The 14,548-nt window shown below is 38.1% G+C and overlaps 1 protein-coding gene across 2 annotated transcripts in view; it reads right to left on the reverse strand.

The window, feature by feature from the left end:
- mdga2a (MAM domain containing glycosylphosphatidylinositol anchor 2a) overlaps positions 1–12,189 on the reverse strand; it is a 151,107-nt gene extending 138,918 nt beyond the window's left edge. The window contains exons 1-2 of one of the 2 annotated variants that reach the window (XM_057343595.1): positions 11,378–12,189; positions 10,079–10,163 (exon numbers count right to left, since the gene is read on the reverse strand). In XM_057343595.1, the coding sequence (XP_057199578.1) occupies positions 10,079–10,157 (79 nt within the window). In that variant the 5' untranslated portion in view covers positions 10,158–10,163; positions 11,378–12,189. The remainder of the gene's footprint in view (positions 1–10,078; positions 10,164–11,377) is intronic. The other variant, XM_057343597.1, reaches the window with a different exon arrangement.
- Positions 12,190–14,548: the final 2,359 nt, after the last annotated feature.

Here is a 14,548-nt window from a genome sequence, read left to right on the forward strand (position 1 = left end):
ACAGAAAAACCAATGTTACTCACATACTGATCCAAATCAAAGCAACCTCATCGGGGGTGATTTTAAGACGATCTTTCTCTCCAACGTCTCTCTGCTGGAAAGTATCTCCATAGATATCTGAGTATCTCTGCTAAAAGCCTTAGTACCGCGGGTCCTAATCTCTGCTGGAAAGACTTTATAATATTAGCGTAGGTCCTAGCTCCTGCCTGACTTTTATCCTTCTTTTTATACTTAAAATCCACAGACCTTTTATTTTATGTAATAAATATGACATCGCTCTTTCTACAGTCTTTCTAATGCCCGCATGATCTCTAACCTGCTTCAACATGAGAACGACATCTTTTTGTACTATGGTGGCCACCGTCGTGTTTGGACTGAGCGATTCATTGCAAATCTATAATACAACGCTAAAGGCCGCTGTAAATCAAAAACTGCGCCTTTAAAAATAGTGCAAAAAGCTAATTAAAAACCTTTAAAAACATTCAAACAAATAATATTTAAATTAAAAAAAACTGCCTGAAACATTTGATTTCAGTCATTTTGATTTGTTTAGAATTTTTTTCAATACGCATTGTTCCAAAGCAGCGACAAAAAGTCAAATAAATAAAGAAAATTGTGCCAAAGTGAGGTAGCCATTGCCAAAGGCAACTGTGATGGAAAAGACCGCAAAATCTACTCCACTGATAACAACATAAAGACCTTTTTCAAAACTTTTATATTCGATTGATTTTGATCTGCCCTTCAAAGTCTTTCCAAAAGCTCTTTATCTAGGCAAGCGATTAGTGCTAATATTAGCAAATTACTTTGAGACCGCTGTGATCTTCAAGCCATGCAGATATGAAAATCAATAGAGGTCAGCAAGACAGAAGCTGGATGAGCAAAGCATCAGTGAAAAAGTGTTCTGAAATGTTTTATCTTGGCCGTATAATCAAATACTGTATTTACTGTATACCGTATACTCTCTTTGATATTTCTAACTGGAACGCTCATTAAATAGCACTACACACTATGACCATAAGACCCAGTGTGTATATACCAGCTTCAGATAACACATCCCCCCTTCATCTTAATTCACTGGAGTTACATGAAGGTACATCATGATGCACATTCATAATTTATAATCAAGGACCATTTACTTTGAACTCACAGAAAACCCAATTACTAGTCGAAAGGAAACAACAAGATCATGAATATAATAGAATGGCATGAAAACCTATGTGGAGGAATAATTTATGAGGTGCATCACAAACACAAATCTGCATACACACTATTAAAGTTACAAGACATGCTGATACATGCACACACCCTGCTTTCATTACAAAGAAAATCTTCTCCAAAGACAAGAGATGAGGACCAGGGGCAGGCTGCGGAAGATTACAGTAGCTGTAGTCATACAATTTAAGAGATTAAGAAATAAATGGGATGCTTTCAATAAGGTAAGAAACAAATGGTTTACAGGCCCATTCTAATATAGATAAGCAGATTTAAATATGCAGTAGTTTTAATATAAAGGCAATTTGGGTGCAAACAACAGTCATAATTGTATCAGTCTTTTTGTTAAAGATCAATGATGCCATTCATTGAACATCTGGTTGAACATCTAAAAAGTGGGAGGGAGAGAGAGAGAGAGAGAGAGAGGGAGAGGGAGAGGGAGAGAGAAAATAAGACAAGAAATAAATCACTGCATATAAATATAATACTATGCGATTGTAATCACAGATTTTAATAACGACAGACATGTTCTGGTATGCTTCTCTGGCCTTGCTCATGTCAGCAAGATATTTGATCCTGACCAGATCTTTCCAATTGCAAATCCCAAATATACAGGTTACACTAAGATGCTAAGAAAAGTATGATTGTTAGGCATTGTAATATACCGTATAAGCATTCATTCTAATTTCATTCAAAGGACTAGTTAAAATGTCTTCAGCCTTTGCTTAGACTTTTTGAAAATGTGTTTACAAATACCATTTTGTTGGCTTGATTAGTTTTCTTTATAATGCTCTTGAGATTTCACCTAATTACAGAGACTGAATGGATTCATGCATAAAAATCTTCCACTGGGACTTCCGAAGGATGCATTCAACTGCACTAGATTCCAGCGCATATTACAAAGGTTTAGGGCCGCCTCACAGTCAAACAAATATCAAATCACAATAACTCTTTGTTTTTAAATAGTTTTTTATTGGATGGACAAACATATAGTCCCACCCCCACACATGCCACTGGTTGAACTTTTATGCTATGTGTGCTATGCTATTGCTTTGTGGAACATAGTCGAAATTTGAATTCCAAACTGCAATTGCTGACTTGCAATTGTTTCTGCAATGCAAGGATATGAGAAAGAATTAATTCACATTGATTCAGCACTTCAGGCGTAAGCTCTGAGCAAATGTTCTACATGTGTGTTAACAAGGCCGTAAGTCAGTCTACCAGCTTGTGAAATGTGAATTAAGAGGAGCATCTCTACACAAGTCACGAAAACTCTCACAGTAACATGGGGCACATTGATGTCAAATGCACTGACTGGACCAGAGGACAGGTCTCAAGAATCAAATGACTATCTCAACTAAATAAAAACAAATGACAGTTCACAATATCTCTAGCTATACTATATCAGTTTCCTATGACCAGACTTGTACAGCCTGACAGAACAGGTACCTCGCAAGAAGAGTGAAACGTTCTGTGAAACTCAATTGAAACTCAGATGGGGCGGTGAACCACAAAATGAAGCTTGCCCATATTGCTTGTAGTTATGTGCACTAGTTTATACTCATTAACACCCGTTAACACTTATTAACACTCATTCCTACAAAATCTAATGCTAATGGCTTGATAAATGTGAGTACTGGTAGAAAAACACAATGGGTCGCCGCACACAGTACGAATTTACGCTCTTACATCTGCCCTGCAGGTTCACTGATGCGGTTTCTGCAACACTCACTTATTTCCATAAATATTTAATAACTACAAACAATTCCTTCAAAATACCGCACAAAGTCAGGAAGTACAGTTACAACTTTTTGCTAAAAAAGGAAAAATCATTCTAAATCAATAAAGCACCCCAGGAAGCTCAACTGCTCCGGATCTTTTCATTTCCTTCGAATAACCAACAAAATCAAGAAATAAATCCAAACTTTCAAGTAACATTCATTTCCTTAAAAAAATAATAACAACACTGCTATGAACTACTTTAATGTATGCCACTGCCAAAGGGGAATCGGTGAAGTGAGGAGATGTTTATTTTTTTATTTATTTTTGCACGAGCCTCAGCAAGAAATGCTCCCGTTATGCTGCTTTTCGTCCAAAGAGGCCTTCACTGAAGCATTAACAATCTCAAGTCCAAGGTCTTGCTGAGGTTATTTCTTGCTGTTCCATTGGTTGTTAGAACATTCGGAGAGTCTACCCACACAGCGGTTTGATCAAGACATGCGATGCGCGGTTCATGCATAGTTCAGTGCTGTACTTGTCAACAAGCATGTTCACCTGAAACAGGTCTGACATCAGTACATGACATTTAAATACATAATTAGATGTGGGTAAATGTTTCTACGAATTGCTTCAGCCCTCGACCGGCTTATCTCATTGCTTCTTGTTCTCGCAGTGAGACCAACATCTTACACAAAGTTGGAATTTATCCAGAACACTAAAAACTGTCAAAGCATTGCTATGCAGTTGCTAAGGTTTATTCAGTTGCTAAGGAGTGGTTTTAAGCAATAGGGTGCTAGGGTGTTCTGGATTGTCACTTGGGCTATGCTAAGTGGTTGCTAGGGTGATTTGATTCGATGCTAGGTACTTGCTTACGAGACCAAAAGAGCCCATCTCTAAGCTTCTATGCTATTCTTGACTGTACTGTAGATATTGCTTGGTTCCCTCCTTCATTGCAAGTCTATAGATTTTTTCCACCTTTTTGCACTGGCAAAAACTGTAGTCAAGAAAAAGCAATAACACACCTCAGTAAGCTGGATGTTTTTAGGGTACCATTCAGGTCAATCAAATAAACAGTGAATATTATCACTGAATACTTGATTATTATGAGCGCTATGAGGACTTTGAGCACTTTTCCACCATCGCGTCGAACCGTTCTGAGCACGGTCTGAAACGGTTACAGTTATGTTTCCACGTGAGCCTGGTTCACCACGGCACGATTACAAACTGTTCTCTGAATTTTTGGCACGGTTGTAAAATCATGCTAATAGAATGCGTACAGAGACGTTATAGCTCAGTCTCTTGTGTTCCCAAGGCAATGCGTGGCACGTTTGTGTTTACATTCTAAAGATTTCCGTTACCAGCCCTGGGGTGGAAAATGAAACCATTTGGCATGGATCGGCATGGAGTGTAACGATTAAGCAACGAGAACGATTCTGCGCGATGGTGGAAAAGCGCTCTTTGACTTTAGTGTGACTACAAACAGCAGTTTTCTGTCAATCAATGCCCATTCAGAACAATAAAAATTATGCAAGAATCAGTACATGTGAAGCGATGAGATGTTTCCAAAATAAATAGTATTAGTCAAATTATGAACCTAATATTGGTGTCCAGTATAGAAAATAACTTGAATATTGTGCAATAGGTTGTCATTGGCATCAGCATTATACAATATACAGTAAGTCATCATTTAAGACAGCTAACTAGAGTATGATTACAATATAAATTGGTATAAAATATTATTATATACACTCAATGATGTGTAGGTATATGGGGATTTGGCACCTATTACGAGATACCATTAGTAGTGTTTTAGTGTCCAAAGTGCTAATTGACTATTTAGCTGTTGTTCTCTTGGGAAGACACAGTTCTTGTGAGTGATTGCCTTTGTTTTTATGCATCTGCAGTGCCACTTTTGAGTCACTAATCTTGCCTTCCTGCTTTCAGGAGTTTAACTCATAGTGGTTCTCAAGAGAGGGCCAGCTGGCTTTACATCGATTCTTTTTTCCTTCCAGATATACTTACAGAATAAAACAAATAACATACCATACACACACACACACACACACACACACAAAGAAAAGAAAATTCACAAATAAGACTTTTATCTCAATTGTCTCTCAAAAGAGTACATGGAGATCTGAATAAGTTTTTCTGATATTTACCAACACTATGCTACACTATTTACATTCACGTCATAGCTCTGTACTCTTACAGTACAGTTTTATTTGTGCCTATTCTTATTTCTTCAAAGAAACATTTGAGACAAAGTTGATAGAATAGAAATCCTTTATTGTCATTGTATATTTTCTGCATACAACGAAATGGGTTCAACCCCAGGGATTGCACATACTCAGATATAAATGTATAGTGTAATGCAATCACTGTAAGTCGCTTTGGATAAAAGCATCTGCCAAATGCATAAATGTTAATGTAAATGGTGTTAGTAAGATAAATATGTATAGCCACAGACAATAAATAAGACTATAGACTTAGTCATGATATTCACATTTAGCAATCTCAGTAAAGTGACCATTGATAGTCATGCACATTGACCTTCACGCTGATATGAAAACAGATCTATACCCAAGATCTCCATTAAGTCTCCTGAGCTCTAAAAGAGATACCACTAAGCAAAATAAATAAATAAATAATTCCTATGGGTACGCTTACTTGCTATTATTAGTCTTTCCCTTTTAGAACAGCATTGTTCTTGGCCACTACACTGCGCTCTGCATGAGCAATGATGATTTCATTCAAAACAGCGGTAGGTTGCACTAAAGCATTACATGGTTAGTCATCCACATGTAATGTGAAAAAAGTCTGATCCTGCAGGTAGCAGAAAGCCCACCATGTAAACGCATAAGAAGTATTTTTAAAAGAACAAAATCATACTTTACGGTGCTATGTGGGCTGTGTAAGCCTATTGGCTCTCCACACGAGCATATCTGTCATGCTTGAGAACTTGAATGGAAAGCCCTCTGAAGCTTTACGAAATCGGCAGCAGGATAGCAAAGCATAAAAACAGACATCAGACGATATGGTGAGATTTGAAGATGGACAAGAAGTCAGTTAGAGGCTAGTGAGGGGTTTAAAATGTCTGCGTATGCATACAGTATTAGTAGTACTTCTGTTAAGCACTAGTGTTCGGTTGGGTTTGTGGCACATTATTACCATAATCTTTATTGGTTTACGGAACAGGGCATACTGTGCTACACTGAACAGGAGTGAGGTCTTGATAAATCACTCAAAGAAATACGTAAAGACTTTCTTGACATGTTAACAGTAATGCTTTACAACTGTTATGTTTCTTGTTTACCCCAAACTCGACTGGTGATGTCTGCCTTGGAACTCTAGAGCAGTGATAACCACCGTTCATGCCACATCTCAATACTAATCAAGTTTAAGACCCCCACCGTCCGACCTCACAGAGGGACTGCACGAAATAGAAAAGCATCTCTAGTATTTTACAGTACAACTCTGTTTCCTACTTCCATTAAATGGCTGCTTGTAAAAGGTGTGAATTATTTAGAGCAGAAGCCAGGGGAACTGAGAATGGCCCTGTCACTGTGGTCAGTACAATCCCGAGGAAACTGTCACAGGCAATTGTCTGGCTCTGTTTAACAGTGAGTCATAACGCATAAAGAATGCAACTTTCATCTGCCCTCGCCGACTCAAATGTATTTCCAGTTAGCGAGGTCTAATATTAAAAAGCATTATACTGTCAACGGCATGACCACAGAGTGTCCAAAAGGTCCAACCTTCACTGTACAACAGAAAACAACCCTATGTATTAAATCATCATTAACCCGATTCATCAAAATCTAAGGGAATGTCTAACCTAATGTACTGTGAAACTAAAGCAGTCTGTTGTGGCCAGATAAAACAGCATGCTTTTCATAATCTGCTTGCGCTAGTAAAATATAAGTAATCCTTTATGGTCAAAAAATGTAGCAACACAAAATCTTAAATATTAGAAGCGTGAATTAATACTGGAGACAAAAACAATAGATTCATTTAGCGAGTGTCACAGTATAAGCCGACTACTGTCCATGTAGATGTGAGCGCAACACATCCTGGAATAAACGGAGAGGTTGCATATGAAATATCAACCCGTTCTCACTCCCGACTCGTCACATATTTATGCTCGGTCAGCATAAATATGTTCGTTTTTCGATGAACAGGGAACTGCGTTGCTGTTTGCTAAATGCTCCAGATCGAGATGCGTGCGATTCTTAGCATTTCATAATTATTTATGGTTTCAATATTTTGTAGCACCTAACCCCAACCTCACCCTAAACCTAACCTTAACCACTTCTCAGCCATTTAAAACACAACACGCGAATAAAAGTACAGTCACAGGTATTTATTGCACAAACTGACCAAAAGCATTACAAAATATAACAAACAACTCGTTTCGCAGACCTTTTTGAACCAAAGCCGTACAATAAATTTACAAGAAGATGCCGTGCTTGTCCGTGAATACATGAAGTCGCTCCCATTCAAAAGATAAACCGGAACAGCTAGATGAAGTCGGTCGCGGGAGCCAATACCGTTTCACGTTCAAAGCCAACGAAATCACGCGATCGGTTTCGCATTGGTTCAGTAGGGGCTAGCGCAAATCAATCTTTCGCGTTGGTACCCTTGGAATATCTGTATTTTTGAACGACATTGTGGCTGCTTGTATTATGTGTTTTATATTATGATAAATAAACTGTTACATTACTTGCTCAAACTGTGAAACTGTCTGAATAGCGTCATGTAAACGCAATTATCCTGGCCATTAAACTTAAATTAAACCCGGAAACATCATCATTGCAAATTATATTTAATATACATTTTCATAATAACGGTAAAATTTGCGTGCCCTTCACGTTGAAAAACGAGGCCAAAGGGGTACCCTGCGCGTTCAAAAGTGACGCCGAAGGGCGCTGACCGAGCGTAAATATGTGACGAGTCGGGAGTGAGAATGTGTTGGAAATATATAACAGCCAACCATTGCAGATGGTAAAAAATGTATAAATAATATTACCATCAACACAACCTAAATCAAAACAGGATGACATTATATCCAACAGTGCAACAACAATTACACAACCGTTGTACTGCATTACATGAACTAAAAGCTTATCGACCTTTCAGATGTCTCGGTATTGGAGGCCTCTTTTTCATTCCAGCCTAAGTGGCCTATTGGGATGCTGTAATATAGTGCATTAGTCTATCTCTCTACAATATAACTATGAAATATTTATCCATAGGGTCAATAAGATTATAAATCAACCCACTACAGTCTTCTATGTCACTATCTTTATCAAAGCTGATTGAAATGCAATTCGGATCGATTAGAAAAGAGCGCCGGTATTTTAAATAAAGCATCTCTGTTTACCAATACCTAGCTATGGCTGACTTCATATTTGCATCAATTGATCATCACAGCAGGAAAAGAAAGCTAACCTGAAACTTTACACTTCCAATTTTAGTTTTAACATGTTTTGATCAGGCAATGCGGCCAGGAGAATGAAAAGGAAAAAAGTTGTCATGGGAACACCTAGAGCCATTACTGATCGTAGCTGAGTGGCGTGTGATATGAGCTAAGCATATTTTAAATTGGGAAAAGGGAGAAAAACAGGTTGATGCTCACTCAATGAACTCAATGACAGTCAATGAATATTTGTTACTAGGTATTAATATTGAATTTAAGCTGCAACCAACTTGAATTGAATTTGAGGAGATGCAACCAACTACAACAAGTGATACAGTGTCTATCACCTTGCCGTAAATAAAAATGTACTGTATGTACATTGTCAGAGATTGACAAGTTATGCTTTTTGAAAAATAAAATATTCTGCATTAAGTGTGGGGGTTTAACGGGTAGCCTATAGAGTTTGTGCAGGCCTGCCCCAGAGTAGTGTTGTCAAAAGTCTCTATACTTCGGGTCCAAGTCGGTACCTAAAAATGAAAAAGTTGTCGGTACCTAATTTTCATAAGACCCAGTAGCAACAACGTATCGGGTCAACCGGGTACTGATGCTCTGTCTAACAGGTTGTCAGTCAGAAACTTTTTATAGACGCTATAAGACGTGATGAGCGGATCCACAAGAGAAATACTTCAGATTTAAGTCATATCACGAAGACAACTAACAGAGTTTTGTGGTTAAAGGAGGAAACCTGTTTGCGTGTTAATTTGTTAGCGCCAATGCTAATCCAGTCAAGTGTACTTATTAACCATTTAATGCTTTTATAACTGTAATGGGGTAAAATAAATGGGAGGACATGATGGGGTTTACATTACCTATTTTATATAGGCCTATCCGAAATCTATGTGCTAGAAAACAATAGATGTATGACTAGCAATGTGTATGTCTTGGATAGATTAACTCTATAAGGTTTAAAAGGCCAAATTTAAACTAAAGAAAAATCTATCTGTTGCATTTATTATTTTAATAAACAGTTACCTTAGTGCAAGTAATCTTGTTTAAATGCAGCATAAAAGCTGAGGTTTGTTTTAATATCGCAAATGCATGTTTGTTCAGTCAGTTGCCTTATACTGAAGTTTATTCTATTTGTCTTATACAGCAGTATGAAAGACCCCAGTGAGCACACAACAGTTTCAGCAACAATTAACTTGTATACTTCATGTATGCATTGCTTTTCATACATTTATATCAACAATGAGCTTTATTAATACAATTGTGTTTCAATTAGCATATACTGGTGTTTTGCTTTGGTACCGAAATTGGTAAAGAGAACCATGGAATTTTACTGGTATTGGTAGCGACTACAGAAATGTTGGTACCGTGACAACACTACCCCAGAGAACATCAAGGTTTTACTGTGCAGTTAACTAAGGGGCATGTACCAGCATCCTGCTCATAGCAATGAAGTACAACCCACAACACTCCCACATTTACATAGGTCATTACACTGGAATCAAAGCAATGCAATGTCTGTTTGTTCAGACGCCACTCATGAATAGGATGCCAGCCAACACACAGTGAAACATGAGCATAATCACACCACTTGACCACTGAATGTCAACTGCTGTAAATATCACAGACCCCAGATTAACACAAAAATCAGAAACGATGACAGAATTCACTGCCACCATATCTACACCATGTCTATGCATTTAGTCAAATTTAAATCTTTACCTTTTGGAAACATCATTGTGTATTTTGGGAAATGGTAGATCGGTGGCAAAAGAATGCGGTGGTTCTTGCTGACTTCCATGGCCGTCTACAATATAAATGGGTATTTTCATTCTTTAAGGATAAAAACCAATGGACTGCCTCTGTACTTGGTCCATGTGTTTGCGACCAACCTGTAGCTCAAATTTAGTAAAGTTGCATGCACTGATTCATGCCTTTATTTTCTTTGCGTTAATCCAAACAGTCTCTCATTAAGTAACAGTAAATCTGCCCTTGTAATCCATGTGACGTCAGATAAAATAGGTCTCCTAGCCAATGCTTCATAGATATAGCCTTTATCCTATTATGAGCAACCCTTTGTAATATTCTGCAGCCGGCATCTAAGGAAGCATTTCCATGCAGGCACCTATGACAGAATGAATGGCTGACATGAGCAGCTTAACCTACATAAAATTCTGTCAAAGAGAATTTAGCCAACTCATATCATTTCTAATGTGTCTTGCAAATCACTAAATCAAAAAATGACTTTTTTCTGGCTGCTTCTCGCATCAACCACTATTTCACTTAATAAAATCGAGTGCTACTGGCAGCAAAGAACGGTAGGATATGAATGAGGTAAATCTGAAATGACAAATTTTCTTTAAACACATGAACAAAACGTGTAAGCACAAATGACATTGACAGCATAGGGCCGATTTATTGCTATAGGGGTGTTTACCATAGTTAACCATTATTTAGGATAAATGAATGCATGGCTTTATTATAGTAAAAATGTAGCAACCTTTTTTTTGACGAACTGGGTGGCATTTATATTTCCATAGCTTTAATACAAATGTCATGGTTAAACAATGTTTACTGTATTGTGACAATGGTAATGATACTATGGTTTTATCACAAATTCTATAGGTAAACTATTGTTACTGTAGTAAAAGCATACGGTTTATTTACGCAAGGAATAACTGATCAATGGTTTTGATATCGCAAAATAGCTGCCAGTTATTCATGGCAATACATTGAATTCAACATGCACGCGCAGTTAAAATACATAAGACTTCGTTGATGCTTTAAGTGAGGGCCACAAAAAACACTATGCATAAAGCAGGATGTGACCACCGACTAGATGCCCACTGTGCACCTGTAACGAAGGAACTGTCACTTGACATGCGAGCTACACACGGGCCTGCATGGCACTGGACATCATTCAGAATGTAAATCCACATCCCGCCATATAGCTCGTGCATTTTCACAAGGTCACGGTGGCTGTGTAAAGACTAGTACACGTAGTATGTCTATTTGACTTACCGTATACTCCCTGGCACAAAACGCCTTCAAATATTACGGCCAATAACCACAGGAGAGCAAACATAATATCCATCTTTACGTTAGTCTGAACATATCCAGCTCCGGTTCCTCAGGCGGCGAACACTTGCAGACAGTACGCGCGGTGTAATCTCCCACCTTGCGTGACTGTGACAAATATCATCAAGAAACAACTGAAGAAACGTCAGATTGAGATGTATCGATAGTCATTTCTAGCCGGCTTTTGTCATCGAATTGGTCCACACCAAACCCTTACAGTCGGTTTCCTCCTCACACCTTTGCCGGCATTAAGCACCGACTGGCGAAAGTAAATGACAGCGCCATGGGAAACACACGCACAATTAATCGGAGTCTGGTAACGCGCGCCGGCATCCACCTCTTCGACGTTCCCTAAAGATAAGACTGCGGACTTTAATGCGAAAAATAACCACCGAATGACGAGACAGCCGCTCTCATCCCTTCATGAATACAGGATGCCGGTGAGGCAGAAAGGCACGCCGAAAAAGGATACTCCTTGGTGCTGGAGGAGGCGGATGCGAGGCACTCGTATATGAATCTTCGTCCTCGCGCCGTGAGGGATAAAAAAGATGGTACCGTTGGTACCATTTCAAAAGTGTTTCGTAACAGCTGTACTTGTCGGAAGTCTCTAGCCCCGGCTAAAAAACGATGACACGCGCCGATGTGTCAGGACGCCTAATGTCAGGAAATAGCGTAATTTAGACTGGATAAAATGTGAAGGGTGGTCAGGCACGCTGCGCCATACGTACTGCGCTGGAACGCTGGAGCCCAGCTGGCTGACTACGTCAAAGAGCGCGTGAGTGAGCGAGCGGGCGCGCTCCGGTCTCATTTGTATGAGGAGCACTCGCGCGCTGAGAACGTTCGCAGCAGAGCAACGTGAAGTTCATTATAAATTAAAAGGCCGCTAGTCTAGTCTAAATGGTATAGGCTACATGCTTTCGGGGGTCCGTTCGTACGTTTGTCGTTTTCTCTCGTTTGAGATCATAGCATAGCTGTGTTCATTTTGGCGCGCATCCTTCTCTCATTTTCATCAATTCAAAGCCTTCGTCGAGTTTAAAATGATCACACGTTGTGATGCAAATGTATTTTGTTAAGCCAACGACCTATTCGACCTGAATTCGGACTGAACGTTAATACATGGATTTATTCGTTCAAAAGAGCGCACTGTAGCATTAAATGGCGTTGCATTTATCTGCTATTTTGGAATAACAGGTTTCGTTACAGACTTTCACATAAGTATGTACTGTGCTAACGTTATTTAGTGCACTTACTGTATTTGGCAGGGACAGCATGGGTTTACAGCCTCGCTTAAGGGCACACATACGTCACCCTGATTGAACCTGTGAGTTTTACTAGCCAACATACATTACTATAAAGACCCCCATAACTTAAAAATACTTTTTTTCAATAGTATTTATATCTTGAGTAAACGTTTAATTTGCACTTAGGCTATAAAGTATTTTCAAGTCGTAAGGGGATAAATTAATAATTGGGCTCTGCAATACGAATTGTAGATTCTCTGTTTTTTGACGATGGTGCTTCTCGCAACGTAAAAGATGTTGGGCAGAACATTTTGCAGTGTTCATATAGTGCCATCTTCTGGAACAAAAGAAAATAATTCTGAAAACTAATGAAAAATTTAGAAGGTTTTTAGATCATAACACCACAACAGTACAGCACACTAGTTACATGGGGTTGTTAATAAATTTCATACTAGCTTATACACTTTATTTATTTGATTTAGTTTTGATGAAACAGTTTAAGTATTTTGCTCAAAACCCAGATAATGAGCTTGGTTATAAGACTGGCCTAATGTGGCATTAAAAATAAAAACATGTGACTTGTGTGAAAGATATAATCAGAATTCTCACGCTCGACCAAACTGGCGATTTAAAGCTCCACTGTAACAAACTCTTGCTCTGTGAATGACACAGAAGGGGAGATGTTAACCAATTATTAGTTCCCAGACTTATTGACCGTAGATGTTCAATTCTTAAGAAAGACATCTCTAAGAATGACAGCCAACGTACTGTAACTGATGAGCCCAGCTTTGCTCCATTACACAAACATAACACTGTTCACCACTTAAATGTGTGCAAATAAAAAAATCAATACTGGGCTTGATGAAGTCTCTGTTAGAAGCTTCAAGACATCTGTTACAGATATCTGGGATTACAGACCAAGAAAGGAATGCAAATGCACTCCTAAACATCACTACATGCCTTGCACTTCTCTAGTGTATAATATAAATATAATTTGAGCCCATTAAGTCCATGATTTTTATATGAATATATTGCTGTGTAACAATATAAATATTATTTGAGTAGAATTTTCTTGTACTGTAGAACTGCAATTCTTTGTTACCTGGAAAAGATGTCTTGGTACACATCTGTGTGCGACGAAATGTTCAAAATCCTCTAAATTTTCAGCTTTGCACAAAGACATATATGCACTTTTCAAAGAACATAAGATAAAATCACTGTATTTGTTGAAATATCTTCAGAACAGGGCAGAACACCTTTAAAATGACAAATAAAATGTGACAAACTATTAAATTTACTCTTTGTCAATTCCTTGATTACTTAATACTATCACATGCACGCTGTGAACTATTTACATTTAATGCATAACCATGACCTTGTGATGACATGAGTTATATTCTTATAGGGTTAATGTATATTCTTATAGTGACTGACACCACTGCAATGATCAGAGCAGCAGGGCACAAAATGTCTATTTGTTTGATAAAATGCAAAATGTGCATCAATGTAAATCCAGCTTTCACATCCTGTCTGGATGCTGAAGAGGTTTAATTAAAGCAGGTGGAAAAAGGAGTTTTGTTTTATGATGATGGCTAGAATCATATGATGACTCCATTCCATTTAATTAAAAATTTGACTGTGCAACAAGAATTTGTTAAATCTTATTAAGACATTTTAGAACAATTTGCTTTCTCGCCAGCGGCATTAGATTTAGGGGTCAGTTAGGGGAGGGGCTTCATTATTGCTTTTTTCTAACAATCTTACGTTTTTGTACAATATCAAGTCATACAAGTCAAAAATGGGTGAGATCCACTAATGTATCAGTTTGCTAAACGAACCTGTGTATTAACAGCAAATTAGATTAATGAGAAAT

This window comes from Triplophysa rosa, linkage group LG10, assembly GCF_024868665.1.
Source record: "Triplophysa rosa linkage group LG10, Trosa_1v2, whole genome shotgun sequence".
Classification (NCBI taxonomy): Eukaryota; Metazoa; Chordata; class Actinopteri; order Cypriniformes; family Nemacheilidae; genus Triplophysa; species Triplophysa rosa.